This window comes from Odontesthes bonariensis, chromosome 23 (genome assembly GCF_027942865.1).
Source record: "Odontesthes bonariensis isolate fOdoBon6 chromosome 23, fOdoBon6.hap1, whole genome shotgun sequence".
Lineage (NCBI taxonomy): Eukaryota > Metazoa > Chordata > Actinopteri > Atheriniformes > Atherinopsidae > Odontesthes > Odontesthes bonariensis.
This window is the reverse complement of record NC_134528.1, coordinates 14869591-14883989: the sequence shown is the minus strand read 5'-3', so window position 1 is coordinate 14883989 and position 14399 is coordinate 14869591. Positions and strand designations below refer to the sequence as shown.

Genomic DNA, 14399 nt, shown 5'->3' with positions numbered 1-14399 from the left:
CTCGCCACAAGGTAGTCGCCCTAAAAATAAAGGAGCACATGTGTTTGTATGTGCATACATTCAGAGACAAGGGTGTAACGTGTCAATGCTCCCGATGTCTTCACCTCTCAGTGAGGATATGAAAGCAACACAAATGCACACACATCTATGTGCAGAATGGATGCCTCCACCAAAGTAGAATCAGCCTCCTGTTGTTAAGGTTAGATTAGTATGTGTAGGGAACATTTGGGAGCTCCATTTATATGAAGTCAAAGACTCGAGTCCAATCATCATGCTCCCAGCATCAGACTTAATAACAGCTCTCGGCTCTGCCATCATCTTGAGTGCTTTCATTAAAGGACATTTTTATTCTGCTCCACTCAGAATCATCAAGAAAACTGGCCACAACTTCAGTTTAACCTGGTCACCATGGTAACGCTCCTTCTTTTCTCCCTTTTTATGTACTGACTTTGTCTTTTGACTTTAAAGTTTGATGAGATGCCACATGAAGAATAACAGTGGCTAGTTTAAAAAAGAAGTGGGTATGTAAAAGAGAAGAATGGCACCATTGTGGAAGTTGGAGCGGGATAGTGACTGCACTTCACGGCTTGGAACAGAGTAACCCACAACAGTGAAGAGTATTTGAGCTTGACTAAAATATCCCCCCTTTGACTAAATTTTACAGTTTGTGGGTTTAGTTGTATGTCCAGTACAACAGCATTTTGATCACACAAAATGTACGTAACTTATTGTTCATAGGATGTGACTATTTGAATATGAAACATCCACAAACAGTTGTAATATCAGTTTATATCAAATATTGCATTTAAGCCATCTAAAAACACAGGCTAAGAAAGTAATAATTATTTTTGCCCAATGTGACAGATGTCAGGAAATGAAAAGGACATTTCTTCTGGACTGATGAGGTTCAGATGGGCTCTTTTCCGCCAATTTTTTTGAAGAAAATTAAACTATTAATCAAGCTTTCAAATTGATCGGTGGTGATTTTTATCTCATGCCCTTGGTCTGGAGAGAAAAAAAAGAAAGAAGCTGGAATAGACTGCTTCAAACTGCTATAAATCTATGAAAGTAAGAAGAATAGTCTCACTTTGAGCCACAGGACTTCAGTGATGAGGTCATGATTCTGCCATGATTGATGATTTTGATTTGTGTCATTGATGGGAGCTGGAGTGGGACGTGGTGTTTTTCCTCAAACATTCATACTTTGTGTGAAAAGGTTGTGGGGAAGGGACTATTCTGATCCTATCATTAGTTCCATGCAAATCTTCCACCTCTGAACTATGTAAACTTTAATGATTATTACCATTTCATCAGTTTCAAATGATAAAATGAGACGGCATTTGTTCATGCAGACTGTAAATTTGTCAATAATTACATTATTGTGAGAGCAACTGCATGTGAGGGGTAAAATAGTCACCAAAAGAATGTATTTTAGCCCTAACCATGATCATTTTTTAACCAACCAGGAAGTGACGTAAGTGTTTTAGTAAAGCACAGCTGGGTTATTCACAGGTGTCGACCTCAGACTAAGGCCCATGGATGAATGTGCTGTATTTAACGGTGTCAAGAAATTAACACCTTAAATAAAACCATGGGCCAACTTTATTACAGTACCTCAGCCAAAATGGGCCACAAGAGAGGCACTGATTAACACACAAAATCCTTTTGAAAGGGTGCAACACTCTAATGTTTTGCTGCCATTCATCAAGGGAAATTTTCTGCCAAACCTGTTATCAAGTGATATGATGTTCTGGAGCTGCTGCCTCTCTGTAGTGTCCAGAAAAACAAGATTACACTGAGCAGCCATAACATTATGGCCACGAAAAGAGCTCGGACACGTGGGCGTGGATAAAGAACATCTGAGAGTGTCCTTGAGTGTCTGGTACCAGGATGGTGGCAACAGATCATTTAGGACCCCTGGGCTGTGGGATGGGGTCTCTGTAGAACGGGCTTGTTCCCCAAAGATGCCATCAGATTGGTTTCTTGGGAGTTTGGAGGTCAGGTGAACACCACAGACTACATCTACATCGTAGAGCCCGTCTTAAGCACGGGGCCACCTAACTAAGTAGTTGTGGTCAGGTAGAAAGTGTCACAGTAGCATCCATGTTTAGAGTTAAGGAGCATTTAAAAAATCCATCATAGCCAGGCTCAAGTTGATATTGAAAGATGATCAAGGCCTCTCAGTAAAGGGAGTGATGAAAATGAGATCATGATGTACTCTAGATAAGATGGGCTCCTCGAGGGTACAGCCTTGTACACTCTGTCCTTCGGGGTCAATGTCACGTAAATCCACTTGAGCTTTTCTCAGGAATGCTCTCAGGAACAAGATGCCACATTTTGCTATTGAAATCAACTGCTGGGGTCATTAAAAACTTTTCCCTTTTTGTAAGATTTATATTTTTATTGGGAGGAAAGGCACATATGAATAGAAATCAATGTCACATTTACATTGAGCATTGTATCACCACAGTGTCAGTTTGAGCAAACATATTGATACAGTCAAAATAATGTGCATCTTGATGAGTTAAAAAAAAAAAAAGCATACAGTCTACCTCCTCTAGTGTTTTTTTTTTTTCACAACAATTCCAGAACAATACACAATTGTGGGGTGCTACTTAACTAACAGTTAAGGACATCTATATATAGCAATTGAATAAGTATAATAAGTGTAATATGTACATGTATGTGTAAGCTGCTTAGTATAAATAAAAAGGAGGACAAAAGACAGAAAAGGAAAAAGAGAGGAAAGAGAAGGAGAGAGTGAGTGGGGGTCCATCAATCAGGGGGCAGAGATTGAAGAGAATGAAATAAAAAGTAAGAAAAAAAAGCCACTTGTTGTAGAATTTGTCAGAGTTACCTTTCACTGCTTTTTTTGGATTTATGGGTCATTATTTGTTAGTGCTATTTGAAAGCCAGGACAGACGTTTTTTCAAATTCCTCCCTCCCCCCTCATCAGCTGTGCTGTTGTCTACGTTAAAAGATAAACCATGCTAATGCAGCACTTGAAAAAACTGGGGATTTGATGCTTTTTAATGCTTGTCTCCCAAAGTAATGGGAATCCCAACAGGAAAATGTTGCCAACCAAGAAATGTTATAGTATCCTAAAATTACCATTTTTAAACTTCAGTACATATGTGTTACTAAGACAATGTGAATGTTCAGCTAGTTCAGCTTACGATTGGTAAATGAAAGCAACATTAAGACAGATATTTAAAAAATGACTAGACCCTCAACAATAGTTGCATATGCAGTTCCTTTTTTCTCTAGGCTCCCATCCGGAGGCAACAAAGTTAGATGTTTAATTTTAGATAAGAGGCAATTACTGGACCACATCACACATCCGATGGCTATCAGCAGAAATCTCTAACTGCTCCACAGAATGAAGTCCTGATACCGTGTCCCCATGTCCTTGGTATTTAATGACATTTTTCTCTGTCTGGGAAGATAGAGAGAATTCATCAGAGCCAGTGTTTTCTCTCTTGGAACTTAGCTATGCCAAACAAAAACACACATTTACACTTACCAAAGGTACTCAGAACGTCCTCATCATCATACAGCAACTATTTAGCCACATTACCGGTTTCAGTGGAAAATAAGACAAACAAGAAAACAGTGGAACAAAACGAAAATAAAATACATTTATTTTCAGGCCTTATTTCCATTATTGTGCAAATCTCTTGCTCTAAATACAGTCGATTTCAGTCCAGCTCTGATGCCATTATGATTCACAGAGGCCAAGCATGAAATGAGTTTCTTTTTTGACAGAACACATCTTGACTGACAGCTCAACAAATGAAAAATCATTTACTGTGAACAGAGCGCCCGCTTGCTTTTGGCAGAAATGCTACCATATCTCTGAGGCTTTGTGTGCCTTTATGTGTGTGTGTGTGTGTAGTCAATTCGCTGTAATGGATTTAATGAACATTGTTTACTTCCATCATAATCACAAAAATAGGCCCGACACAATAAAAGACAGTGTACACCAATTTCCACAGTCAAAATCTTAACATTTACATCAAGGGTGAGTCTTTAAGCCATCTGAGGATCTGTGAGGGTAACAAAAAAAGAATCTTTCAGGCGAACATCTGTATTTTAGGACTTGAGAAAAAATGAACTGGTTTAAAAATCCATAGTGTTAGGGTCGCTGGCTGGTTTGTTTTGCAGAGATGACATATATAGACTGACAGAAAGGCACACTTGTTCTGTACTAGAAGTGTTTATGACTTTTTAACTTCCTCTGAATTGTTCTGGTCACAAGAGACTTTTACAAGAAAATCTGAGATGCTAAAAAAAGAGAGATGTAATCATTTTGTAACACATGTAACGCTATAACGGAATTAGGTCAAACAACCCAAATCCACAATACAATGTCTAAAACCTACATTGGTCCACAGACTAAAACATTGTCAGTTTTCAATATAGGGGGTAAAATGGAGAAATGGTTGAGAGATAGATCTATTTGAACCCCTTTCCTCAACTATTTTCAGTCTGCTTTCCACAAAGGTTTCCATATATTTGCTAATCATTCCATTAATTTCTATGGGACTCTCTTAGAAATCTAATGAAAAATGAAAATCCCCATTGAAAATAAGATAGTGATCTTTGCTGAGTAGCTTAAAGCTTTTCTCTAACTTCCTGTCACACTGTGCAATATCACTGAAATTCAATGTAAATGTTTTTCATTAGTTTTCATGAGTTTTTATTATATATGAGGTACCGGTAAATTCCAGACAGGAGAAAAATGGATGGAGGACTTTGCACCACAGATATTCCCAAAACCATGAATAATCTGCTGATGATTGACCCATAAAAGCAAACATTTGGTCTGAAAACCAATATGAGATCAATGATAAATTAGGGTAGGACACCATAACGGAAAAAGAAACTAACTCCAACGGGAAAATTAAACTATTGAGACCCTATCCTTTTCCTCTTTGGTGAAAGTCGAGGGATTTATGCCAGCACCTAATAATCCCTACATGTGGATGGGTTTTGTAGTTTTTTCTGTCTACATAGAGAGAGTAACATGACCAATGGGAACACAAATCTGTTAAAAACAGCCATTTAGACTGTGTAACACTGAATGTTAGAATGGTACATTTAAAGATTTCTAATTTGTTAAAGGGGAAAATGTCCAATGTTTCATGTATTTCTGGAATATTACATGGAGTCGCTTGCTGGAGGTGACTGTGACATCTCTAAATAAACTAAATATGTGAACACACCTTCCTCATGTTTTCCACATTTATTTGTTTTACTTTATTTGAGTCTCCTTTTTGAAAAAAGAATGTATTCCTTTTTTCTCAACACTTGTTATGCATTGGTGCCGTAGGCTGGAACGTTAATGTAAACTACTAATTCAATTTATGTTTGAGATCATGTCCCTCCATAATATACTCTACCACTGATTCCATTAATACTAACATCTGTTGTTGTTATGTGGTCAAACCAATAAAATAATAACAGACCCAAACAACTCCATAGCACCACAAACTCTTCATTGTAACCAGACTGCATGCATTTGAGCCCAGAGTACATAAAACATATGCAATATCTTTAATGTCAATTATGTATGTATATATATATATATATATATATTTATATAGTTGCATATTTCTGCGGCTAATCTCAAACCTCAAAAAGCTCCACTCACCTCTATTAAAAGGTCACAGATATGAACTGCCGCATTAACCCAGAAGAACATTGCTTTAAAATGAGATGCGGGGTAATGAGGTGAACACAAATGAAGCACTCCACTACTGTGCCATTCATCTGCAGGGCTGCCTTTTTATTATCTTACCATGTGGCTGTTGGCATGATCAATCTACTTTAGCTGTCCCCTTTTACACAAAACGATGAATACAAATGTAATCACTATTTGTGTAGTTCCTCAATCTCTTCACTTAAATATTGTGGCACTGCTAAAAAATTACTTTAATACAGACTGGATTATCAAAATTGTTGAATTGGCAAATGCTGCCATCTAGTGTAAAGATGAGCGAAATACAGCCCGAGGCCCCGTAGTTCCCTCTGCCCACGTCGATCCGGCCCGAAACATTTTCAGACAAAAACAAAACCCTCCAAATTCAAGTAAAAGTCTGCATTTTGTCACCTAATCTATGGGACTCTCTCGAGTGATAACAACAGCCTATACTACATTTCACCCGTGTCTAGCAGAGAGTACTGCCTGCATTTAGACTGGACTCAAATTGTTTTGAAGTTTCGACAGTAGAACCAGATTTCAGAGGAATGTTCTAAAAAAAAAAACAATGAGAAAAGCTGAATCAAAATGTTCCATTTTTAACCAGGAGATCTAAAAAAATAATAATAATTTGGCACTTCAAAGGCAGTATGTTCAATATGCTAAGGTAATATGGCTGTGTTCAAGGTTTACAACATAAACACAAACTTATGGGAAAAACAAGAAAGATTCCTGAGTCCAAACTGGGTCTGTTGGTTGCGTACAAGCTTATGTGTCATTTCAAGTAATTTTTGTGTGATAAAGGCCGCTAGCCAACTGTGTGCGTGGTCCCTTGATCGCTTCAGTCTGAAAAAAAAAAAAAAGAGAACAGCAACAGACGAATAAACCCAAAAGTGTTTCCCACTCAAAGTGTGGTGTCTGGATTTATGGATACCATTCCTCCTGGCTCGTTAGATTTTCCAGAAGCCTTCACCGATTGCAACAACAATCTGACTTGAAGGATCCTAGATTTGCCCGTTTGATAATGATTTTCCTAAAATGGAAGCATATCTACTGCTCAGTTTCAAATGAAACATGCTAAAGTGTGGAGCTTGAAGAATAGTATTAATTTACTGTCAAAATGTGCAGTATGGACTGCACATGCCCCCAAAAAACAAAACATTGGAAATTTCCTTAAATGCCAACACAGCAAAACAACCCAAAACAAAGGGAGTCTTGCATGTTATTTATTACTTTGTAGATTTACAAGTTATTTCACATTTCTTTTAAAAAAAGACAAACAACTCTGGTGTTACAGTTATCAATACACAATAATGAAATCAACTGCATTCCGTTTCACAATTCATAAACACCTTCAGATGTGTAGACTATCAAATCACGACCCCCGTTCGACCGGCAAAGTTTTTGAGCTGTTCCTTAAAACTGTGTCTCATCCAGGAAAAATAACTGCTTCCTTTCCATGTGGAATCAAAAAGGTGATCCGTGTCTGGACTCCTCGAGGAGAGGGCACGATAAGGAAAAACGTGGGCGTAAATGCACGCACGGGGACCAGCATCAGCCAGCCCGTAGTGACTTACGCTGTGACTGGAACTCAGCAAGGTGTAAATTAAGTTTGCACACTTTGGCCACAATCGTCCTCTCGACCTAACTGCGGCTAACTGCTAGCTGCAAATGTTAGCAACAAATGAAGCCTGCCCTCACAAAAACTAATGAAGAAATGAATAATGTTCAAATGCGCAGTTTCGAACCTAACAAATCTGAAATCGGTACAGGCAGATAACAAGAGCACATTTTTAACTAGGTGAAAATGCAAAGCAAGATGCAACTATACAGATAAGTTATCACATAATAATACCAGGTGCAAATGGGGCCAAAATGCTGCAAACTAGAGCTTTATTTTACTGCTGTTTGCAATTTAAGCATTAATAATGACGACTTGTGACTTCCATAAAGACCAATGTGGAGGGAAAGGAGTAGAAAAGTCTACAGTATGTTTCAACACATGCAGTATCATGTGTTGAAACATACTGTATGCTGTATATACCATAAATACACAGAGACAATGGCAAAACACCTCAGCATCACACTTCAAAAAAGTGAAGTCAAACAGGATTCAATCATCTGAGACAGAGGCTGAAGACAGACAGAGAAATGGGGGGAAAGACAGAAGGGAATAAATGAGGGATGCTAGGAACTCCCTCTAGCTTATGATTCTTTTTAAAAGTTCCTTTAATCAAAGAGGATCCAGATAATCTCATCTGTAATCTCAGGATAAATGCCGGAGAGGCAGGCGGCTCTGCCCTCTCCTGCCTCTCTGGGTTTTAGCTACGTGCTGTTCTGATGTTCACGGCTCATTCACTAAGTTCATGGTTTTGTACTTATTAATGACCGCCACAGCACTGGCTGCTGCGACCCTGAGGGCTGGCTTCTTGTAGATCCACTCCTGTCCTCGTCCGCCCCCCTGGTCCAGCGGCGGTCTGAGGGTCGCTCTTTGGTAGCTTCTTTGCTGAAGGACCACAGAGATGTAACACATTTTCAGCAATAATCTCATGTTAAGCGACAGATTCTTTTGTCCACCTTTTCTCAAACACAACTCTGCGGTACAAGTTGTCACTCCCTCAGTTTGCTGAATACGGAAGTAAGAAAAAAAACAAAACATAAAAATTGTAAAAAAAACTGTAAAAATGAACCCTTAATACAACTTTTGGTATCTTAGACATAACAAAAGCCTATTGAAGCTGCAGTTAGCATACATACTAAATATGAGCATGCAGTGCAGACTTAAGACTTAATTTGAGGTTACTTACATCCATATGGGATGAAGGAAATAATCAGTTTACAAATGATTATACCTATAAAATAGACTGTAATCCAGTCCAATCCATGAGAATCACAAATGAAAAGATTTCCCATTTTGTGATGCCTTGCCAGTTGTGACTGCCCTCCTTTGCTTGCGGTTATTTCGGCCTTACGTTTTGTCCTCAGCAAGTGAAATGCAGCTCAACCACGTTGAGACAGGGTGAATGATTCAACAATTGAAGAGTATTCCACCGTTTTACCTTGAAAACAGCTTGGTTCGTGTCATCTGCCAACAGTACATACACTTCAGAATTAATCCAGCTGCCTTTGTTCTCTGTTCCCACAAAATCAACAAACAACAGTGACTCAGCATCACTTTTTTATTCTTTCTTGTTCCTGTCATGCTACAAGTTGATCTGTCCTGAGAATGCTGCTCCCGAACAGCTTAGAACTGTTCTTGAGGCTTAGGTCTAGTTTGTGGTAGCATGCAGATGTTCATCTGTATTGATCTCACCCCATGATATTACCTTCTGGAAACATCAAGGGAGCTCTCGCCAACATTTAACCAAATTCTGCTGAGTTTTCTGTGCAGACTGTAGCGGTTTCACTATGTTCTCCGTCAAGCTGCTAGATGTTTGCTTATTTTCCCGTTCGAGGATTACACCTGACCCAGAGATTGATGACGTAAACCACATTCAAGCCCTTTGTGGTGAATCCTTTGTCTTTGCTCCTGTGCAGGCTTCTCTTTTTGGTAGACTTGGATAACGATTCGTCCACCTGGAGACCGCTCTTCACTTCTTTATCATGGAAAGAATCCTGTGATCATCCACCACTGTTTTCTTTCATGGATGTCCAGGCCTTTTTTCATGATACCAAGCTCCTCATTGACCTGTTTAACTTGCTGTGGGTTCACAGCTATAGCTTCGAAAATGCAAAGTTCATACCGGGAATCTAAATATGCAGACGGCTCTACATGTTTAAGAGCTAAAATTCTGAACCCTTCTTTCAGTTCGGATGTGAAAAGCGTCTGCGCTCTAAACCCATATTTACTGTGTGACCGTAACTTAAATACATTTCAGTTATATATATATATATATATATATCTATCTCAGTACTGTCCATGACACCAGGGGTACTTCACTGGTCTTATGCTGTCCCCCAACTGTTTAATCCATCTGCAGTTGTTGTGTTCAGGTCAGGAAAGGTTTTGTCACTTATCTACTGAAATACCAAGATCTGTGGGTGCAGTTAGGAGGGGAATGACAAACAAGAATACTTACCAATAGCCATGAAAATTTCATTGACATTCATGGCAGTCTTGGCTGAGGTCTCCATGAAGAGCAGACTGTTGTCATCAGCATATGCTTGTGCTTCCTGTAACCATTACACATAAAGGACAGACACAGACTATGACTAAACAAATTGAAGATACAGCTGTGCCTATCAGATTTTTGGCTGATCATATTGCATTATCATACCTGAAGATCTACAGCTCTCTTATTTGCAATGTCTGCCTTGTTGCCTGCCAGAGCGATCACTATGTTGGGGCTGGCTTGTCTTTGCAGCTCCTTCACCCAGTTTTTTGCACGCACAAAAGTGTCCTAAAAAAACACAACAAAGTTGATAAGTATTGTTCTCACCCAAAGAATCGAAAACTACAACCATTTTCAACATCAATGGCTCATTTTCACCTAACTGCATGACCTCTTAAAGTCTGACCGGCCGCACCGGTCTGATTTTACACGAAAGATAACAGCATTTTAGAAACACCTGAACTTACACCACAACAGCTACTGCTAGAGAACATTCTGAATTCCTCACAATACTTGATGCCCTGCAAGTGATACCTACTGTGTTGGTGATGTCATAGACCACGATGGCTGCCTGAGCACCTCTGTAGTACATTGGAGCCAGGCTGTGGTATCGCTCTTGACCCGCTGTGTCCCATATCTCAAACTTCACAGTGGTGTCATCCAAACAGACAGTCTGAGTGAGGAACGCAGCTAAAGAGGAATAAACAATGTACGTCAGTGCATACAATTATGCATTTTTCCATCTTATTGTTCGGCCCTGAGTTACAGCGAGTGGATCAAAGTCCACCGTGACCTTATCACATCACATCTGGGCCTGTCAAGACCTTCAAAATTGACCACAAGTGTGGAATTAGATTAAAATCATTTTTAAAAAAAACATAGATCTTTTAATCCATTAAAAAAGGCTAATTAAAGGACCTTACAGTTGAATTTTCTTCAGGCAGGCCGTGCAAAGAAGGTGTGATCATGTTGCACTGATTGCGTATTTTTTTTTTAAAACAAAATGAAAAAGCTCATCGGACATATTTTTTTTTATTTTAATCATTTTTACAGCTGTAAAATCATTGCAGATTGGGTTTGTATCTTCAGAATGGGCTTTGGTCTGGCATTTCTACGATCTGAATGGGTCCAGGTCCCCAAATATTACAGCCCTGGTATGATCCTTCAGAGTTCAGGCCCTTACATTTGAGCCCAGGTGGAACTCGAGAATCAAAAACACCCGACACCGTCTCCAAATCTTTCATCTCTTCACTGATTCTTTGACAGAAAAGTTATTCATTTCAATAAAAAGTTGTTGTAAAATGGGAATGTTTTGCAGGCATCTCTGTTTGATTTTAGACAACATTTGAAAATTGACTAATTTTGCAAAAAAAATATGAAAGACATGTTTATATCTCCCTAAATGAGTCATAGAAAAATTAAGTACTTTTTTTGTATGACATCACAACCAAGAACAATTATTTTTTTATACATCACGAGACATGATTTACACACTGATATGCGCAGAGCGTTAAAGGAAAATTCAGTCATCCCAAGTGTCAAGAAATACATTTCTGTCTCTTACCTCCAATGGTGCTCTCCTGGAATTCGTGAAACTGGCCTTTGACAAAGCGCAGCACTAAGCTGGACTTTCCCACCGCCGACTCCCCCAGCAGCACCAGTTTGAACTGGCAGATTTTGTTTGCTGCTGCGGCACCATTAGGCCTGTTTGCTCCACCACCACGCCCAGCCATCGATCGACAGAGACTGTTGTGGATGAGATGGTGTGAAACTAAAGGTCAGCGATGTATAGGCACAGTCGGCGAGTTTGGCAACACAGGCACCGATGGTAAGCGAGTTCGGTAATCGTACTCCTGTTGCCAAAAACCAGAGTGAGCGGGCAGTGGTGGTGTGTCGCAGGTTCCCTTGAAAAATCAAAAACATGAAAAATCAGAGCACTGAATGCTTAATATTCACTGTGTTTGTTCTAAGTAGTTGTTCATGTTGCAGATCTATTGCTCACACAGTCAAATACCAAAAAGTTCCATGTCTGACACTACTGACTGCACAGTAATGAACCCCTGAACAGGGTTACAGTTATTCAAAATCGATTTCTTTACAAATCAATCTGGATCAATAAAATGCCAGGAAAAAAGTGTATTTCCCAACCCGCTCTGTGTGTGAGAAGGATTACTCAAAGTTATAAATCATGGCCAAATTTGGAAGTAATTCATTTCTGATGTTCACTCAGATCTGGACCCATGATTGTTTTCTTATATAAAACTGATTGATTATCTATTTTACTCTGTCAAGTAGACAGGTAAGTCTAGTAAGCGTTACAGTATTAGGCTAATTTGAGCCAGTCTGAAAAATCTGCAAGTCTGTTATGGTGGCATTAAACTGTATAACCATTGGCATCATATACATGTGTACCAAAGAGTAACATAACAGACTGTACAGAAATACGCTGTCTGAGATCATTAGGAAACAATCATCAATAAACGTTTGTACAACTGCTGACTATATTGCTATATTGGACTGTTGTTTATTGGTCGCAGTTCTGCAAAAATGGCGAAAAAAACCCTGTTAATTTAAACTCGTTTGTTTATGTAATACAAGCAAATATCTTCACGTCAACTATCTACTGAGATCAACATCGTCTTCAAAAGACGGATCTAACACAGGAATAGTATCTTTGTTTAATCAAACGTCAAAGCGTTTGCACGCACCTGAGAGAACAAAAGGGGAAACTGACGTTATACACAGTTTTTTTTTTTTTTTTTTTTTTTTTTTTAAATGTCTCACCAGCTTCAGACTGACATCTTTATGGCGTCAACCTTACTCTCTTAATAAAGAAAGCCTAGATGTTCATTTTGATCTTAAACACAACAGCCATGAACTCAAAACAAACCGACGACAAAACCTGTTCAACCTACTTTTGTAAACTTTGACCGTCTGGGTGGAGAAAACCGGCAACAGCAGTAAATTAGCCTAGAAGCTATAGCTAGTCTCCAATAACGTTAAGATGAGTTAGCAATGCTATTGTCTGCTAACACGACATGTTACAACCGAGAATCGCAAAAAAAATCGTGGGGCTCTTACCAAAAACGATAATCCACCCAGTCCGTGCAACAGATACTTACTTCTGACCGTCTCAGCCCTCTTAAAAAAGCGTTTTATTATTTATCCTGACACACTTTTAGGTTCAGCAAAGTATACACTTCCGCTTTGTGTAACCAAAACACTTCCTGGATTCGTTAGTCATGTGACGGAACACCACAACCAATCAAATTAGCGGAGAGTAGTCGCTGAACAGAGACCTGAATATATCCAGACCTTTATTGACAAAATTTTGTATTCATGAATACTCTCTTTTTTTTAGGTTCACGCCTAAGGTAACGTTCTTTTATTTTAATGAATTTAATTCTTATTTGTCACGCTCTAATGAACGGTCAAAAGAAAACAGGATGTCTAATTCGTACAGATACATAGTATTTGACAAAAATTGATTAAAAAAAAGACCTGGATAGTGTAGTGGTAAGATTGCCACCTTCCATGTAGGTGACCTGGGTTCATATCCCCTGCATGAAAGGAACTACCTCCAGTAGGGGTCCTTAGGCAAGACCCCCTTTCCCTTCCTGCCTACCTGTAAATCACTCTGGATAAAAGTGTCTGCCATAAAAAGGTGTAAAGACATATTTATGACCTTTTTCTACTTAAAACCACTTACTGTTGTTATCAGGTGTTACACCTTAAGTCATTCTCCTTCCCTTTTCCTATCATCAGTGCCTCTTCTTAATAACATAGATATTCTAGATATTTATTATGCAAGATAAAATCTTCATTTTTTTAGGTTTAACAGATTATTGTATTAGTTTTTGGATAATTAAAATTTTATTTTTCCAATGTTCTAAATTCTCATCATATCAGATAGCGATCAGATGGATGTGTAGACACCATTCATCTTATTTTCTTATAATGTTGTTATAACAGTAGTTTACAGTGCATTGTTTCAAATTTTTGTTTATTCTATTTCTCCTGTATTTTCTACTTTTTATTACGAGGACTGCGGCTTGTGTTATTTGATGCTCGCTCTGTACAGAAGTTAAGCCATCATTCTTGAAATGGCTGTTGTGATTCTGAAAAAGAAAAGAAAAAGAAAATGTTTAGAAGAAATGTATTTTTGTAGCCTGGAAAACCAGCGCCAACTGCTGGACGGCAAAATGTTTTGCCTGCGGTTGGGTCTGGCTTCGAACCACTTTTCATTTTGAAAATACTGCCCTGAATCTGGCAGATGGCAACTAAACCAATCACAACGCAGAGATGTGTTTTGAATCAACGCGGGCGGGGCAGAGGGTCAGAGCGTTGGCCTATAGGCACAGACACGGTTTGAAAGACAACGGGTTGTGCTCATCAACAATGTTCCGTTGTATCCATTCATCGGAGCCAGACTAAATTAGACATCCAATCCATTTAGGCTGGTTTATCAGGCTAGTATTTTTGTGTAACTTGGTGATAAATATTCTCACATCACACAGGTCAACACCAGCTGCTAATTTAAACAAAGAACAGCAACAAATACAAATAAAAAACAACTAATAACAAAA

General features: G+C 38.8%; 1 protein-coding gene across 2 annotated transcripts; it reads right to left on the bottom strand.

Annotated features, from left to right (window-relative positions):
- Positions 1 to 6911: 6911 nt before the first annotated feature.
- LOC142373884 (ras-related protein Rab-5C-like) lies at positions 6912 to 13051 on the bottom strand. 2 transcript variants are annotated; one of them, XM_075457347.1, is made up of 6 exons: positions 12895 to 13051; positions 11378 to 11717; positions 10352 to 10503; positions 9979 to 10101; positions 9781 to 9874; positions 6912 to 8207 (listed from the first exon to the last, which is right to left on the bottom strand). In XM_075457347.1, exons 2-6 carry the CDS (start codon positions 11544 to 11546, stop codon positions 8083 to 8085), a joined length of 663 nt encoding a protein of 220 aa, XP_075313462.1. In that variant the 5' UTR covers positions 11547 to 11717; positions 12895 to 13051; the 3' UTR covers positions 6912 to 8082. The 2 variants fall into 2 exon arrangements, with proteins under 2 accessions (XP_075313462.1, XP_075313463.1); XM_075457348.1 differs by having other exon boundaries at positions 12936 to 13051.
- Positions 13052 to 14399: the final 1348 nt, after the last annotated feature.